General features: G+C 34.5%; 1 protein-coding gene across 1 annotated transcript in view; it reads left to right on the top strand.

The window, feature by feature from the left end:
* MS3_00006024 (uncharacterized protein) overlaps positions 1-20092 on the top strand; it is a 256723-nt gene that overhangs the window by 175698 nt on the left and 60933 nt on the right. Inside the window, exons 69-76 of the mRNA XM_051214123.1 lie at positions 186-509; positions 2315-2416; positions 4271-4603; positions 5718-5819; positions 8631-8906; positions 13346-13444; positions 14429-14791; positions 18251-18346. Of these exons, the coding sequence (XP_051067251.1) occupies positions 186-509; positions 2315-2416; positions 4271-4603; positions 5718-5819; positions 8631-8906; positions 13346-13444; positions 14429-14791; positions 18251-18346 (1695 nt within the window). The remainder of the gene's footprint in view (positions 1-185; positions 510-2314; positions 2417-4270; positions 4604-5717; positions 5820-8630; positions 8907-13345; positions 13445-14428; positions 14792-18250; positions 18347-20092) is intronic.

Genomic DNA, 20092 nt, shown 5'->3' with positions numbered 1-20092 from the left:
CAACTCTTAATGTTGATCCACTGCCTTGTGGATTAGATCATTAGTTTAAAGGATCGGAAGTGCGGCACCTTAAAGAAACATCTACTTCGGTTTGGGTATCCGGGCAGTATCCCAGTACCCACATATTCATGTTCAATATAAGTTTTATTCTAGCTGTTTTTTAACGACGCTTTTTTCATAAACAGATATGACAACAAGAAAACCAGCTGAAAATGTCATCTATATATGGGATTTCCAAGAGCCTGGAGTATATCATCCAAAAGGAGATTTTCAATTTATACGAAATCAGTTAACAATCACTAATCTAGATTCATTATCTGGTACTGTTAAAGGACGATGTAAAGTTTCTTATAAAGGATCAAATAAATGGGATAGTTCACCAGATTTCTTAATTCATTTGGAGAAAGATATCATAGAACCTGAAAGCAAACCATCAACATTAGATGATGTAGAAAAACTGAAGGAATATGAAGAAAGTATCAAACAGAAAGGCATCAAAGAAGCTGATGGTAAGTATTTGTCAATAATCTCTACTGTTAGACTTAATCTCATGATTTAACAGATTCATCCAATTTGATACTACTTTCTATCACAGAATGGCATCGAACAGTAAATCATAGAACCTTTCTTTGCCTAAAATGTAGAAGTCCTCAGCATCATGTATTTACATCGCTATTAAAGATTATGAATTAAGAAAATTAAGGTCTCATAGACTCCTATGGTGATTTACCAAATATTTTGAATCATTCAATCTTAAGCCTGTTATCAGTTTATTAGATTAGATTTAAGAGGATAGTGTAATAAGAATTCAATCAATCTATATATTTACTCTTGTTTCTGTTAGGAAACAGTAGTGAATTAATGATTGAAATGTCTTACTTTGAACAACTGGGTTGAAGGTTAAGACCTTACACCAAATACTTTGGTTTGATCTATCTAATAAAATAAATACATTCCCTTAGGATCACTAGTGTCCATAATTTTTTAAGTTCCCTAAATGAAACTTCTATATCCATCATTCAACGAAGTATACATACTGTCAACCATTGTAAGTAAAGTGAAGCAAAGCGGAGAAGGCAAGTAAGCCAACTTCATTTGGTCAACCATGATTTAACATTTCCAGTCAGACTTAATGAATAAGTGAGTGATGTACTTGTAGTGACCTACTTTTACCAAGAGAACGCGATTGATTTAATGGAAACAATCATTATTATAACCAGTTGTACCAGTGATTGTTTTACTGTGCTCGTTTGTTAAACTGTGCTAAAGACAGTCATAATACTACTACTCCATTGATTGTGACCTTGCACGGGTTCGGTTACTCTCGTTAACCACGCTTGTACTCCTGTTGGCACGATCTCAGTATCCTTTCGATACCACTAGATCGCCAACAAATACATCTCGACCACAGTCATCAACTGTCTTCTGATATTTGGCTTACGGGGGATTTTATCGGTTAATTGACACGTAGTCTTCTTGTAGTGGTTTTCATAGTCAATCGCGACTCGACTCCACGCTACATACTCACACACACACACAAATTCATATGAAAACAGTCGAGGTGAATGAACGAATAGTTGACATGGTCAAAATGTGAATGAAGGAAAATAGATCAACTTGTCTGTCCGTAATCTACAATAACACATGTCGAATATCTCCAGTACAGTATTGATGACGTCGGGTTTAAATAAATGAACCGACTATGAGACGTATACGATAATAATAATAATAATAATATAATAATAATAATAATAATAATAATAATAATAGCAATACTGATATGATGATTGTATTACCAATTCTGGTATATAATTGGTTATCATTCTCCAAGCCATAGAAATCAAAAGCCCTACTGGTAGTCTTGTTATACTGAAGCGTCTTCTTTCTAGATAGGTTAAATGTTATTCACTATATTCTTATTTATCTTAATCATTTCATCAATAAGTGACTAGCATACACTTTATTGTGTGTATGAATCGAAAGGAACAATTAAATTTGTATTTAGACTGGATATTGTGATGAGACTATAACTTATGAACAATCTATGAGCAATGCAAAAGTGACTTTGATAGTGTCTACCTACCGACTAGAGCTAAATGAAGGTTCTAAAGCAGTTTGAAGAATAAGAATTATGATTCACAATTGATGATTAAGGTTAGAAATTAGATTTAGGGTTTCCATCACGAATTGACATCATCTAGAATGCCAAGAATGCTATTTGGCCAAAATTCAAGACTTGTTATTATAGCTGCCATCTACTATACTGTCTTATTTATTTTCTATAATTCTGATTAATCATTTTGTTTCTATATAGATACAGATGATCGTATTCTTGTCACGGTGAACGGTTTAAATGATGACGGGAATTTGATTGGAGCGGCTAATGATGAAAAAACACTTAGTTGTAATGCTGAAGGTAGGATTTAATTCACACTTTCAATGTATATGGTATAATGTACGAATTAGTATTCATTCAATTATAAAGGAATCAGTTGATTAGTGAACTTAACAAACATCTCATTCCCCCTTATTTGTTTACTTTTAATATAATGCATGAATGACTGAGTCTTCGTTGAAGAGAATAGACTAGATTCTTTTGGTACACATTTATCTCATTGAGTTTGTTGATGTATTTCCTCATTTTAATCGTTAGTCATTTACTATCGCCATTAACCTGTAATGATGAAAACAAAATCAAAAACTTAATAATCTTCACAACCCCATACTGATAGTTACCATGTGCACACTAGTGACTAGGTTCGTGAGGGAATTTCCGGAGTTCTAGTGAGATACCGTGACCAGTGGGACTAATCTGTGTCGAGTAGAGACAGGTATCTACCTCACTAAAATGAATGATGGTTGCAGAATTTAAGGTAAGACATTAATACCATTGGATGCCGACTCTAGTAGTCTAAAAGTTTAGCAATCGCTCGCCCTGGGTTCGAATGCCGCGAGTGGAATCGTGGTTGCGCGCTTCTCAGGGGTCCCACAACAGTATGACATGGCCTTCCAATGCCTGAAGGTTTTTAATGATGGTTTAACATCAGTCGGTTCATGACGGCAATCGAAAATGAAATTTCAAGATTCCTACAATTTCCTCAACCTAAAGTCGTCTAATTAGTGGTTGGAGATCGCTTGGTCTCTAATTGCAAAAATTGCCACAGTTTGATGAAATTGATATTCTACTTAAAAAGTTAGGTAGATACTAATATTGAAATTAAAAATAATCCTCCAAATTACTAATCTCAAGAATTAGTATCATTTTCCTAATAATTATACAAGTGATGTGTGCTACTTATATGGACAGATATAAGTAGTATGTATCAAAAATCGGAAGTATGATTCCTAATGAAAGTGAGAAACATGAGAAGAAGAGTAAGAAAGACGGGAGCAGTTCGAGTAGTGATAGGAATGAAAAAAAACAATGAAATCTGTAAGAGACAATTTGAGGAAGATGTGTAAATGATGTATTGTTTTCATAGTTTAGAAATGCAGTGTAAAATTTAGATGGCTTGTATCTACCAACTAGATGGGCACATGTCCTAAAGATCTTCACATTAAGACAAGAATATGTGCAACATGTATTCTAAGACAATAAAGACTTCTATCTATCTAACCTATATTATTAACATTCTGTTATAACGTGTGACCGCCGATTAGAGGACAGTGAATTATCGATCGGACCAAGGATACATAAAACACGTGCGAGCAGCCTAGAGTCCTGATTGGTCCTGCTTTCCGCCTAGCCCATCCAGTTAAGTCCAGAACATCAGTCTCAGCCTCTGTGATATAAATCATTCTATTTCAAACATACTGAGTTTATATACCAATCAAAACAGACCATAACGTACCAATAAAATACGAAACAACATTTGTACAAGAATTAGCCAGATGTGGCTGTGAATGTGGGAGGTAGTAATGAATAGACTGGGTAGAAATCAAGGATGGTAAAACTTATAATAATGGTTCATAGGTCAAAATGAAGTTTATAATAAGAGGAATATGAATATGAATAGTTTAGTTACTTAATAATTATACAATAGAAATATACGTTTAGTATTGGTCCATAAATAGATCCCGAAGTTACTATTCATCGTGTTTCTCGGGACCTAACACATTTATCTTGAGATCACATATATACAATCCTCATAACTGTTAACCAGTGGAGTTCTAATTTAGTGTGTTTCTTGTTGATTATCTCTAACGATCTTAACATCTATCTGATATTGATTATCAATTTTGTTTCATTTTTTTTCACTGTCTTCTTCAGTTAAAGAAGATGTAAACTCTGCAATACTTTCCTATAATTGGGAATTGATGGATTCCAATGGAAATCTTATATCATTAAGTCATTTAGCTGATGATGTTAGTCTATCTAGCAGTGATGGTGTATTACGTTTAAATAGTTTACGTGTTAGTCAATTATCAGAACAAGGCAATTTAAAAGGACATTGTTTTGTGATTGCTAATATCACCAAAACATTGATCATGTTAGATGGAATAGAAAAAGAGAAAACTGAACAATTTCTATATCATTCAAAAATGTTTGGTATTGCTATTACAGATGATGGTACTTATACAGGACCTATTGGTGGATCAGATTGTAGGTTTCTTGATTAGAAAGCTGAGTTTTTTTTAAAGTGTATTTATTCAGTCAATTGATTTATTGATAAGCATTTTAAAATACAATAGTACGATTATAATTTATGAATGACCATTGATTGACGTTTAGTGGCCCGTGGATCTGACTCCAATTGGATCGTACGAATGCTTGTTATCACATATTCTCGTATATCATCGTCGACTTAAATCACGTTAGTCAATAACGAAATTAAATAAGTCAAATAACGAGAATTGATCTGTGCATACATATATTTTGTATATGAAGCGAATAAAACATAGCAAAGCAGAATGACACGCAGGGAAGATGGCTGGGATGCCAACACCTTGTTAGCTAAACGTTACTCAATATTTATAGTCAGACAAAAATAAACTACAGACATGTGAATAATGGGATAAGAAGGGCACACACATATTCGGTCATATAAAAACAGTCAAGATTGATAAGCGAATAAATAACAAGGTCAAAGTATGGCTCGAGTAGGATGAATAAAATAGGATGTCCGAAAGCTAGAATAAGGTATATGGGCTTAATATAATAACTGACAGACGTTAGACAGAACTTAAGATTGTTCACTTAATAACCAGGACCAAATGAACGTTATAAACTAATGGAGGGGATTAGAATCATGATTTACAGTTAATGGTTAAGGTTAGTGATTAGATTCCAGGATTTTATCACGAACTGACATCAAACATAATGTCAGGAATGTATTTAGCCAAATGGATTAAAGGCTTTTGCATTAAAATCCAACATCTATTATCTTTTACCTGATTGATTCGTCCACAAAGTATGGTCTCGCCGTTTTATTTGTTATAGACGCTCAATTATCACGTATTGTACAAAATTCCCTATGAATCGATTGTAAGTTAACATTAAGCAGTGAAGTTGGCGCCGTAACTTTGAAATCTCTAAAACGCCACTGACTGGCTCGTCCATGTATTAGAGTCTCACCTTTATTTCTTCTTAATGTATGTTATACTTAGAACTATTATGTAGCAGTTACATAATCTGTGATGACATGTAACTATGTAATTCTTTATGACTAAATCCTCTATTCATTAAATATTTTATTCATTTATATATACATATTCAGTGAATAGTAATAAAGTTCGTGTTGGCGTTGTTGGTTTAACAACATCAGGACAATTGACAGCAGAGTCTGGTGATAAAGTGAATCTTCAATGTTATGCAATTGGTAAGTGTGTCTTTTTTCTAAAAAAAATTAACACTGGATCATTCAATTCGATTGTTCTGTTAAATTAGTACAATTAACATTAGAATGAATTATTATTGAACTTTAGATAATTTATTCATGGTTAATTAAAATCAACAATTACTGAATAGTCAATTGAAGCAAGATCACCATAGAAAACTTGAAAACAATGGATAAAAGTTTCGTCCTATTGTGGGACTCCTCAACAGTGCGCATCCATGACCTCACCCCCGGCGAGATTCCAAACCAGGATCTACTGATTTCGCGCGCGAGCACTTAACCACTAGACCACTGAGCCGGTCGGTATCCAACGCTGTTCATGTCTAACTTCAACCAATCCATGAAATTGAGCGACACATCCACTATTGTCTTCAATGAGTTACTATCTCACAACAGACGAGGTTGAAGTCGCAGGTGGGCGAAGTCGTGGAAGCTCACTGCTGAGGAGTCCCGCAGTAGGACGAAACGGCCGTCCAGTGCTTCCAGGTTTTCCATGGTAGTCTAGCTTCAACTGACTCATGATCTTAACCATTGAAATTATTTAATAGTCAACTGAAGCTAGATCACCATAGAAGACTTGAAATCACTGAATGGAACTTTCGTCCATTTTGTGGGACTCATCAGCAGTAAGCATTCACGAGTCCATACCAAAAGAATTCGAACCCAGGACCTATCGATCTCATACATGAATGCATAACTTCTAAACCACTGAGTCAGCTGTTATGTCTAATATCAATTAATCCACGAAATTCAAAGACACATCCATCATTGTCTTTAATAAATTACTCAATACGGGTTGATTGAAAGTGCAAAATGGTATGATTTGTGAAATTATTTAAAACGAATTGTTTGTTTGAATCTTACTATTGATATTTACGAATATAATTGATCAATCAATCTCTTATTAGCATATGTGTATCCTGTGTGGAGTGAGCATCAATACTTTGATGCAAGTACATTCAACTGGCGAATCCTAATTGTCTGTCGACCTAACTAGCATACATCACAAGTACACTAATATCCTATTCATATGTTTATAACTGTAAACAGTGAATAGAAAAAGATTAAGTGATTCACAAGTATATATTTATATTATCCAATTGTATAATGAGATGGTGGAGAAGATTTGTAGCTCAGATGGATGACTTTTATAAAGATTTGTTCTATGAGCTGGATGGTTTTATCATAGAGCTTTCATAGTTCTTCTGAACGACATCATCAGGACAAACTTCAAATAGATTTAAGGTCATCAAGAAGCAATCAACATCGAGGTCTACAGGACAAATTGTGAACCGAATGTGGAGAAATTCGAAGGCTTCACTTCTATCTGAAGCTTGTTCTGATGTTGTCGTTCAGAAGAACGTTGAAAACTCCACGACCAAACCATCCAGCTCAGAGAACAAAACTCCACCAAAACCAATTGTATAATCTTTATTTTTATGACTTTTTCAAATACATTTACATTTCTATTTTAACAATGTAACATCAGTATAAAAACTTAGACTGTTGAATTGTGCATAATGAAGAATGTATAATCATTTTCGAGATTAACAGAAAACAACATTGATCTGGCTTCATATATTCCCCTATATAATTGGTATTACTGTCGTTATCTGTCGGTTTCTGACCTTTTGAAAGTGTCCCTTTTGAGTTAACTTGTTGTAAATTTCAAAGATCAGTGAAGTATATTTATGGAACTGCTACTTACTTAGTCTTCTTTAATACTACATCCTCTGTTAAATTTTTGCTTCATGATTACTTCTTCGTTTATTTCAAAGATTCTCCAAACGACTCGTGTAAACTTATCTTTTTCATTGCACAGATATCTCTACAGTACTCATACTATTGTACAGCCGAAGCTTCATCAATGTCTGCAAATCTTGCAGCCAGTGTTACTAGTGCTTTTATTATCCGATTCACAATAATTATCATGATTCGCCTTAGTTTCAATCAGGATCAAGCAAACAAAGTTCCTGTTCTTACAGACTTCTTCCTCCAACTTAAATATCGTAACACAATCTTATTATGGTAGTCTGTACACGATACAACAGTCACTTGATGATAACCAATAGTCAGAAATAAATGAATTTCTTAGTAGTTCCATTTGTTATCACATCTCTAAAATCTATCAAACGATCGTAAGTCATTGTCAGGTACTGAAATTAGCATCGTGAACTTGAAAGCCCTAAAATGCATCTGATTGACTCGTCCATAAATGATAGTCTTGTCATAATGTTTAATAATCTTATCACAATATCCTATATCAATCGTGTTCTATTAATTAACATCACAAATCAGAACTTTTAGCTAAATAGTTTAAAAGTTCATCTGAATAAACCTTAGTAACAAATTGTTGGGGACGTTAGATCCTCAGCATTCATTTGGGAAAGGACCTTATTTTGTAATTTTATTTAAAAAATTTGAATTTCCTTGTTCTCGCGCCAAAGGCGCTCTTGTCACCTTCATGTCGTATTTCCCACTGGCAAATAACTTAAATGCTATTGGCCCGTTGTTTGGTAATTCTCCTCAAGGACGGTTTTGTACTGTATATATACGTTTTGAATTGTGTTTCCTGTTACCGATCGTTTCTGGCTGTTTTGCAGAATATACTTCCCTATTCCAAGCTTGGACTTCTCCTTTTAGTTAGTGGGGCTGGGATGCATCAATAGCTATCTTACTGATCTTTGGTCACCAAGTCTTGTTTCTTGTTTGCAGATTAAGTGATAGCTTCAAATCTAGCACAAATAAATACTGAAATTTCTTTTATTTATAATTATTCTTTAACCATTTTAGATACACAAACTAATGCACCATTATCAGATGCTATATATGCTTGGGAAATTCGTGATCGTAATGATCAATCTATAATGACTGATACAATAGCTCAAATTGTATTACGTTCAATCAATGTCATTAGTTTTATACATCTTCGTCCAACCGATCATTTACAATGGAGTAAACATTTATTTGGACGTTGTTCAGCTTATAGTCCTGAAAATAAACATATATATTATTCAGATTATTTCCATATCAATGTTCGTCAACCATCGATTGATGGAAAAACTGGACGTAAGTTAGTTTTAATTAATTGTTAAGTAGATCAACTTCTTGAAATGTTCATCAAAGATAATCATCATTTAGATTTATTAGTTATGATTAGTCTTTATAAGATAAGAGATAATCCATTTTGTATTCATTTGGTATTGTTTCCTTCTATCTTGTCATTGTTGTTTAGAATTGTGATTGATCAGTCTCTTCTTATTGGCATATGTGCATAATGTGCATATGGCCTAGATATTGCCTTAATTCACAAGCTTTTTGTAAGCAATGATGGACAGTGGTTAGCAATTGAATCCAGCATATGTGCTAATTCGTCCAATTTGGGACTCGTCAACTGGATGTATTTGAATCTCAGAGTTGATGTGAACTCTAAGACTTGAACCTAGTAACGTTCACTTCAAACGCTATCGAGTTATCTACTTAGCTATTGAGTCCTGATAGCTACTCGTTTGTCTAATAGGGTGAAGTTTAAATTCACTTGGTATTGTTTGTTTGAATCTTCCCACTAATGTTTAGGAATGCGATTGATCAGTCTCTTATTGGCGTATGTGTATCCTATGTGGATAGCCTAGATTATTGCCTTATATCACATGTTTTATAAGCAAAGATGAATGGTGGATAACAGTAGAATCCAGGACTCGTGTTTCATCCTAAGTGAATAACGCGATAACATTTTAAGTGAATGGTATCAGATTCCATAACTACTGATCATACAACAAACTATTAACGATAAATTCCCTCAAATTGAGTACCTGTTAAAAGACAACGAAAATGCCTAATAGAATAAAGTATTTTCCTCCCAGTATTTTAATACAAAATAGTAGAATGTAAAACTAAGAGGAAGGCTAAAGAACACATTACGTCGGGAAATGGAAGCACATATGAAAAGGATGAATAACAACTGGAAACAGCTGGAAAGGATTGCCTAGGTCAGGGTTGGATGAAGAATTCTGGTGAGCGTCCTATACTCCTTCACGAAGAGTAACAAGTGTAAGTAATTAAGCAAAACTAAATCTAATTAGAAAGTATTAAATAAACAAGACAAATGGTGATTTCATAGACTGCTGAAAAATCAATAAAATCAAAATCTAACTTTTAATGTCCTATTCTTTCTTTTCATATTCTAGAATATAGTACATTTCAAGAAATATATTTTTTTTCTTCTTTATGAAAGAAGATAATCTTTCATTTGGGCTTATAAGAATAAACATCACTTGTCAACTAAAATCAATATCCAACTCCCTTGGGTGTGTGTGTGTGTGCTTCTGTGTGTGTGTGTGTGTATCTGCTGAATATCCATTTATCATAACAAAAACAAAACTGTATAAATGTATTCTGTAAGTAGACTACAATGATATTCTGACATATTTGTTGTAGGGGAAAAAATATAAAACATTCCATTTAATAGGGAAGATTATCATTGATGAATAAACCAATCAGAGTTAAAATAAAGAGTTTTTTTTTTAATTTTGGCTCAAAATTCATTTATTCTTGATTTAATTAAATATCATTTTGATATTTTCACTAATATCACTTCATGATGAATACCTTAAATGCCCTGGTACGGCCGAGAGTGGGGAGTGTCCGTTCTCCCTCTCGAAATGCTCTCACATGACCACGTGCATACAACCACTGATAGGGAAGTCCTACACACTACCTTCTCGTGGCGGGAGTGCTGTTTATGAAATTGAGAGGACGAAAAGCGAATGTCCGGCGCTTTAACCGGGTTGATGGACATGGAAAGTCCACCTAGGGGAGTTGAAAAACACTGATTCCAAACCAATGGTGCCCATAGGTTCCAGTATCTTGAAGGAACAAATGGTGTATGAAACAATCGTTGGTCATTGGCTACCATGTGACTGCATCTCCTTACGTTGCTCAACTGCCTTGTTGATCAGACCTTCAGGTTGAAGGCTCTAGTTGTCTCCCCCTAAGAAAACTACCTACTTGGATTTCGGCACCCGTGCAGTATCAAAGCCCTCACATATATCAAATGAGATCTGTGTGGTACATATGTATTTGGTGCCTCCTTATACCAATATCTATGTGTTAAAATAAATGAATAAATAAACTATCAATTATAATTAGTTACACTTATCTATAACTTTAATAAGTAGATAGAGATTCTGATGATCATTTTATCGTTGTTCAAAATGTTGCGCATAAATTGTAATCTCGGTAACTTATTATAATCTTGATGATAACTATGGAATTCGAACTGGAAGACGATGAATTAATTCAATGGATACACTTTCAAATACATAGTTCCTTTCATTATTCTGAAGAGAGAAAGAACAAAGATTCTAGTAGAATAGCATGGATTCATTTTATTTCGTTTGGTTCTCATCAGCTACTTACAACCTGTAATATTTCATAATCATAATTACATATTGGGTTTAAATGACTTATATGAAAGGGTTCAGTTGGAAGTTATATTGAAGACATAGTGGTATAGTATAGTATAGTATAGTATAGAAAGGGTGTGAATAAATTGAATAGACTGAATATTGTAAATATATACATGATGTACAAGTACATTCTAAAACATTGATTGTAATAAAAGTTCGAAGAGACAGAATACTGGTGGTTACATAATGAATAAACGCCGATAGAAACAAAATGAGTTGAGCTCAATTAATGAAATAAGATTACTAATGTGGAAGAGTTAAAAAGAAGTTTAGGATGCAACAAAAGAATATTTGTCACTAAGGCAATGAAAAGATTAATAATCATCTCCTTTTGAACACATAAGCCCCGTTTTTGACGTCTGATAGTGTTGGGATATTCAGGAAAATATCCCAAAAATTATCCTGTTAAGCCTAATGCTATCCTTGGACATGAAATGGTATCATCTTATTGGTCAATACTTGTTTAACGTGTCATTTCCCTACTGGCCGTTATTGTACAATGTTATTTTCTATTTTATGGGACGTTGTGGTCTGCTTGACTGGTATATAAACAAAGTATGTTTGAAATATAATGATTCATATCTCCGAGGCTGTGACTTGTGTACTGGACTCAACTGGCTGGGTTAGATAGGGGAGCGAGACCAATCAGAACCCTAGGCTGTTCTACGTGTTTCTGCGTCTTTGGTCCGATCAGTAATTCGCTACCCCTTAATCAGCATCATTTTCACAGTTATACTAGATAGCAACGACTTTAACAAATTTTGGAAGACTGAGGTTTTGCTGCTTATTAATCATCTTGGAGGATTGAGAGGTATCAACCTTTGATAGAGTTTTGTTCTTTGAGCTGGATGGTTTGGTCTTTGAGTTTTCATCGTTCTTCTGAAGGACAACATCAGCACGCGTTTGCGCGTGAGAGTGATAGGTCCTGGATTCGAATCCCGTGAGACGTGGTCGTGGATGTGCACTGCTGAGTAGTCCCACCATAGGACGAGTTGGCCGTCCAGTGCTCCAGGTTTTCCATGGTGGTCTAGCTTCAATTGACTCATTACCTAAAATATTGAAGTTAATACAATTTCTATAAAATCCCTTATTATATATGAATATATGAAGGTGCTTGTTGTTATAACAAGCTGTTGGTGATTTATGAAGTAATTCCGGTAGCTTACTTCTCGATGTATATTCTAATTACATTGTTTAGAAAGTCAGTTAAAGTCTCGTGATTAAACCATTTAGCTCTGAGAGACTAAAACCCTCATAATTCTTTGTGTGAACAACAACACACCTTCATTAAGTTTCAGTTTGTAAAATAAGTATTACTAGTATTATAATGTTTTGATATGATGGAGAAAATTTATAGTTCAGGTGAATAATTTAGATGGATTGTAAAGCATTGTTCATTGTTCTTCTGAATAATATCAAGTAGAGGTCTGCTATGATGATGTATCATAGAACGACAATGAATGCTCCACGACTAAATCATCTAGCCTAGACAACATAACTCCACCTAACTATAATGTCTTTACCTTCTTAAAGTACTTACTTACTTACGCCTGTTACTCCTCATGAAGAAGCATAGGCCGCTCACCAGAATTCTTCATCCAACCCTGACCTAGGCAATCCTTTCCAGCTGTTTCCAGTTGTTATTCATATTTTTAAATATCTGCTTTTATTTTCCGACGTAATGTGTTATTTGGCCTTCATCTTTTCCGTTTCCCTTCAGGATTCCAAATTAGGGCTTGCCTCATGATACAGTTTGATGATTTGCGTAATGTATGTCCTATCCACTTCCAAAGTCTTTCACTAACTTACTCTTCAGTTAGATGCTGGTTTGTCCTCTTCTACAGTAGGTTGTTGCTGATGGTATCCGTCCAATGGATGTTGAGTATCTTGCGTAGACAACTATTTATAAATACTTATACCTTCTTGATGATGATTGTCTTATAGTACTAGTGAGAAAAATTCATTCTAAATGTCAAATGTGATGATTTAAATTTTGTTTTGTTCCTATTAAATACATAATACTTTTTTTTCAATTTTCAGCCGATAATCATATACATGTTGAGGTTACAGGAATTCCTTTGAATGGTGTTTTATCAGCAGAAGAAGGCGACAATGTAAACTTGGAATGTCGAGCTGTTAGTAAGTTAATACGCTCAATTCTTACACATTCATCATTTAATGAAACACATAAGATTACTAAATCAAATGACAAAAGTAATGAATATCAAAGACTCATATTTATAAGTAGATATTATACACCGACTAGATACTAATACATGTACAGTAGAAGTAATGAGATGATACAGATGATTTTTAGTAGCTCAGGTAGATGATTGTTATCTGAGATGAATGGTTTATACAAACTTCAGATAGAAGTCTTCTTCTTCTTCTATCTGAAGTTTGTGTTGATGATGATGTCATTCAGAAGAACGATGAAACCTCCACGACCAAACCATCCAGTTCAGAGAACAAAACTTCATCAAAAGTAGAAGTAATTTGTTAATTATTCTAGACAATTAAAAATTATGTAAGTGCCTGGTGCGGGACTGATAGGTCCTGGGTTCGAATCCCGTGAGGCGGGGTCGTGAATGTGCACTGCTGAGGAGTCCCACAATAGAACGAAACGGCCGTCCAGTGCTCCAGGTTTTCTATGGTGGTCTAGCTTCAATTGACTCATGATCTCAACTGGTTAAATTACTACAATCTCCACAAAACCCCTTCTGATACTAATAGAAATATATTTCCGTCTCTATTTAGCCATTCTTTTCTTTGTGCGATCGATCAATAATGTCCAAAATGTAGCAAATAAACAACGTACGTTTCGTAATGAAAGAGTATTTGATCTTTAATATTTCATCTACTTATTAATTGAATCCCATGAGCGAGATTGTAGGTGTGCACTGCTGAAGAGTTTCATACTAGGACGAAACGGACTTCCAGTACTTTCAAATGGTCTAACTTTAATTGATTGATGAATTGAAGTATAAAATTACTAGAAATCTCCAGAAAAATCCCCCCTTTCTGATAATTTACTTGAAGTAATTTGACAATGTGAATAAACGAATAGAAATCCATTTACCATTTGTATTCACTGAATATTTTGATTTCTTTTTACAATTATAGATATTACAGATAATACTCCAATTACTTCGACTGAAGCAATTTATCATTTTCAATTTGATGAAACTGCACCAGATAGAGATGATACATATGGAGGTTATTTAGCTGATGAAATTATACAAGAACAATTATCTAATGAAATTGGAGGTATTCAATTAACATTAAATGGAATGAAATATGGTAAATGGCATAGAGGACGTTGTGTTGTTACATTAATACAAAAAGATTATGATAAAGAATTCAAAGAACCAATTAAACGTTATACATCGAAATATTTTTGGTCAGATATTAGACATAAAGGTGAAGTACAACTTGAAGGATTTGATCCAAAGAAACAGATTACAACTATTCAGGGTATAACATATGGTAAGATATTATGTATATTTATATAAGTACTAATCTGATCGGCTATTTAAAATTTCTATGATAACTTCCTTACTTACTTACGCCTGTTACTCCCAATAGAGCATAGGCCGCCGACCAGCATTCTCCAACACACACTGTCCTGGGCCTTCTTTTCTAGTTCTATCCAATTCTTGTTCATTTCTCTCATATCTATCTCCATTTCCCGGCGTAATGTGTTCTTTGGTCTTCCTCTTCTCCTTTGGCCTTGAGGATTCCATGTGAGGACTTGTCTTGTGACACAGTTGGGTGCTTTCCTCAATGTGTGTTCTATCTACTTCCAGCGCTTCTTCCTAATTTCTTCCTCCATTGGGATCTGGTCTGTTCTCTCCCACAGTTGGTTGTTACTGCTAGGGTCTGGTCAACGGACCCGAAGTATTTTACGTAGACAACTGTTAATAAACACCTGTATTTTCTATGTGGTGGCTTTCGTAGTTCTCCAGGTTTCTGCCCCATACAGTAGAACTGTCTTGACATTTGCATTGAAAATTATGACCTTGGTGTTGGTTGACAGTTGCTTTGAGTTCCAGATGTTCCTCAGTTGTAAATATGCTGCTCTTGCTTTGCCGATCCGCGCCTTCATATCTGCATCAGATCCACCCTGTTCATCAATGATGCTGCCCAAATACGTAAAGGTTTTTACATCTTCCAAATCGTCTCCGTCAATTGTGATTGGATTGGTGCGTGCTGTGTTGAATTGGAGTATCTTGCTTTTCCCATTGTGTATGTTGAGACCTACAGCTGCTGAGACTGTTGCTACACTGGTCGTCTTCTCCTGCATCTGTTGTTGGGATTGTGATAGGAGGGCCAGATCATCTGCGAACTCTAGGTCGTCCAACTGAATTCTAGATGTCCACTGTGTCCCATGATTCCTCTCAGATGTTGACGTCTTCGTAATCCAGTCGATCACCAGGAGAAAGAGAAAGGGTGAGAGTAAGAAATCTTGACTGACACAGATCTTTACTTCGAACGAGTTTGTCTACTGCCTCCATGCACGATTCTGCAGTATAATCCATCATAGGAATTCCGTATGATATTGACTATCTTCTGAGGCACGCCGTAGTGTTGAAGAAGTTTCCATAGTGTTGTTCTGTCAACGCTATCAAATGCCTATTCGTAGTCAATGAAGTTGATGTATAAATTGATGACTTCCATTCAATTAATTGTTCTACAATGATCCATAGTGTTGCGACTTGGTCTGTACACGATCTATTCTTACGGAATCCTGCCTGTTGGTCTCGAAGTTGAGCGTCTACGGAGTCTATAAATAAAAATAATATATTTGTACTATCCCAATGAGTAGAAAATTGGACAATTTAAACTTGGATTAATTTTAATTTGGTTATTTATTCTCTGAAGAAGTGACTTACACTAAATCACGAAACGTCAGAAAATCCAATTTTCTACTCATTGGTATATTACAAATATATTATTTATTTATTTATAACAATCTACCCAATGCTCAATTTATTCGAAATTATCAAATCAAACCCTGGGAATGACACCTACAGTTTACGGTGTCCTTCATTCTGTTTACTAATACCTTGTTGAAGACGTTTTCTGGTATTGATAGAAGAGTGATGCTCCTGTAGTTATCACAGTTGCTGAGATTGGCTTTTTTTGGTATTTCGACCAGAATTGTGTATACTATGATTATGGCTATCAGGGAAATTCAAACTCATCTCATAATGTATTCAAGAAACAGTTTGTTCTCAACCTTAGATTACTCTAATAATATTGATTTATTATTTATTATGTTGAGCTTCATATTGTTCTCCACATTTTCTTCGTTATTAGATTTGTTTCTTCATACAATCTATTTGTCTAGTTGATCTTCTATTTTTATCTATAAATGTCATTAACAAGTATGTGTATGACTGGACTGTTCAAACTATATTAGGCTACCATATTGTAGCCCAGTAATCTGACACCAATTTGGATGAATGTATGAATATGTTATAAACATAAATCTTCCACTTAACTCTGTATATTAACTAAGCTAACTCCGTTTGTTTGATAGCGGTAATAAGAAGCCAAATACACGTTTGATTGAATGAATTTATTTCACTCATTCATTTATTTAGACAGACATTTAGATTAGGTAGCGGGAGAGCGAAACAAAACGGGGATGGTGAGTGGATCAGCTCATTTTGATAAAATGTGACTCGATACTTATAGTCAGATAAAAATGAGTTACAGTTATATAATGAATAGAGTAAGCAATGCACATACATACGTTCATATAAAAACAGTCAAGGTGAGAAAGTGAATGGTGGATAAGGTCAAAATATCTGTCTGGAAAAGAATACCCATATGGGCTTGACACAATACTAACACACTACAATATTTCACATAGTTCTGATAATCTTCATCTTCTAAATACATGCCTACATTACTAAGTTTATAGTTGATTGTTACAAAGAATCGAGAATAGAAGAACTGGATTTAAGAGTAACTTGACTTAAAAACTGAGTTATAACTGGAACGAGACAGTTCCACTGACAACAGAAACTTTTAAATTGACTCCAACGTCTTTTAATTACGGCTCAGTTTTTTGCAAAATCCCATTCCCATCACCATTTATTATGTCTTAGTCACTTATTACTTATTCTTGAAACGAGGATCCACTACAATACCCATGATACGAAGTACGAACACGGAAGATTAGTATAAGGAAAGATTTGTTAACCAGAAAAAACACGATGACCGCCCTAGTTGAAAATATATTCCTTCATATATTCACTAACAGATTATGAATTCAGTATTTACAGAATGGTCAAGTAATAGATTCTTTCTTTATTCATTTCTATGCAATCATTTTTAATTATGATTTTAAAACCTACCTATTTTTCTGCAGCAATATGCAAGACTCTCCCAGTCTCCCACATTGTACAAACATTCTGTGTACCTAAATAAATGGTTGCTCTGGTTGTCAGAAGAAGCACCAGCCTCGTAGCTTCCGAAGGAACTCCACTTTCACTATGAGGCGTCATAACTCTTCTAACTGAAGATTTTCTAACTCACAGGGCAGAGTTTAAGTGGTTTGAATAATTTTCTCTGGTTGGTGTCTTTTTAGCGAGTTAGTTTACTACGGGATGAGGTCGCTAGCTCCATGCCCAACCCTCCTCCTTTCATTCAGCCTTGGGACCGGCAGTAGCCACAAGGAGGTTCTAGGCGAAGTTAGTTTCTTGTACAGTGATATCAATCTAACTTTAGAAAACAACTACTATACATATTCCATTTTTAATTGTCAAACACATATTTTAATGAAAAACAACATCGAAAATAAACAACACTCTGATTGGTGTATTTATAATGATGTTTCAAGGTCATTCATAAAGTATATTCAATAAAAACTTGTCTAATATTACAAATCAAAATGTCAATGTTTCTTTTTTTAAAACAAAAATTTTTGTTTTACAGATCCAAATGTTCTTATCAAAGTTTATGGTACAAATCCAAATGATACAATCACTGTGAAACCTGGTGAAAATATCGAATTAGATTGTTATACACTTGGTAAGAGAATAAAAAGAGAAATCACTTTTTGTTGTTGTTGTGAAGTGGGTGAGGGTCGGTGTTATGATTTTATGTCCGGCTTTTTATCACGTGATTTATCCACCAATCAAAATACGACTTATACAATCTTCGCACTGTGCCAAACCAATGACGTTCAACTGGTATGAGCAGCTTAGCGTCCTTATTGGTCCTATGTTCGCCTAGCCCGTCCACTTGAATCCAGAACAACAATACCAGCTTCCAGTATGCGAATCGGATCGAATAATTTATTTCAGACATACTGGGTTCATACATTAATCAAACATACCGCAACGCACCATTAAATAGGAAATAACGCTTGTACACAATAAAGCGAAAAAGTGACTGTGAACGTGGGAGACAGTAGTCAATAAACTGAACATAGCTTGAGAACAATAAATCGTACAATAATACATTATAGGTCAAAATGAAGCTTATACTAAGGAGAATATAGATATACATAATCTAGTTACTGAATAGTTATACCATAAGAATATATAGATAATATTAGTCCATTAATAAGTCTTAGACGTTACTCGTAATGTAATCTTCGCTCGGATATAACACTTGGGGTGGGGTTTATGATTCATACAGATTGATTTTGTATTTTGGAATTCTGTGTTTTTTTTGGGGGGGGGGTATTTCTTTCGTAATAAATTGAAATGAAGAAAAATAATATGAAGGTATAAATTAACAACAGTCATTAAGTGTTAATGAACATTAGATATTAGACAGTTACTGCCGTAAATTAGAACTAATAAACGTTTATATCGGGTTAATTGATTGTACGAAACAATCATACAACATATTCAGTTCGTTATTATTATTATAAATTACTTACTTATTTACGCCTTTTATCCCTTATAAGCTGCCTACCAGTATTATTTATTGAACTTTGTCTTTGGCAATTGTTTCTAGTTGCTATTCTTCCTTTTCATATCTGCTTTTAGTTGCCTACGCAGTGTATTCTTTGGTCACGTTTTTTTCGTTTCCCTTATTCGTACAAATAATCCAAGAGTATCTTCCATGATTGTATAAAGTTTATTTGTTTCTATAGATGAATGTAAGAAAATTCATAACGGCGATACTCTAACTTAGGGACGAGCCAATCAGAAGCGTTTGAGCAATTTCAAGGTCACCGAGCCAAGTTCAACACGCAATGCTAACATACGATCGGTTCACAGCGCATTTTAGAGAGGAGGTGATTAATGAAAGGTTACAACAGATGGGACGGTGAGACTCTAATTTAGGGACGAGCCAATCAGAAGCGTTTGGGCAATTTCAATTATTAACCAATCAGAAGACAGTATAAAATAAAAATATATTACAAGAATGTAATGAATTACAGTGAATATTCTTCTTTTACATGATTAAAAAACTTGTTAAGGTTTGATAAAGGCTCAGAAGTTCTGAATTCATAATGCATACGGTATAGAAACTCGTCCATAGGGTTGGGGTTAAGGTTAGGGTTTCGGTTAGGGTGCTAACATGCGATCGGTTTACATCGGATTTGAGAGAAGAGGTGTTTATTGAGAGGTTACAACCTTAACCCTAACGTAAACCCTAACCCTAAGCTACAACCCTAACCCCAACCTCTAAAATCCATTGTAAACCGATCGCATGTTAGCACCCTAACCTTAACCCTAAACCTAACCCTAACCCTATGGACGAGTTTCTATACCTTATGCATTATGAATTCAGAACCTCTGAACCTTTATCAAACCTTGA

The sequence above is a fragment of the Schistosoma haematobium genome, chromosome 2 (assembly GCF_000699445.3).
Source record: "Schistosoma haematobium chromosome 2, whole genome shotgun sequence".
Taxonomy (NCBI): Eukaryota; Metazoa; Platyhelminthes; class Trematoda; order Strigeidida; family Schistosomatidae; genus Schistosoma; species Schistosoma haematobium.
The sequence above is the reverse complement of the archived record's forward strand: the minus strand, read 5'-3'. Positions and strand labels throughout refer to the sequence as shown.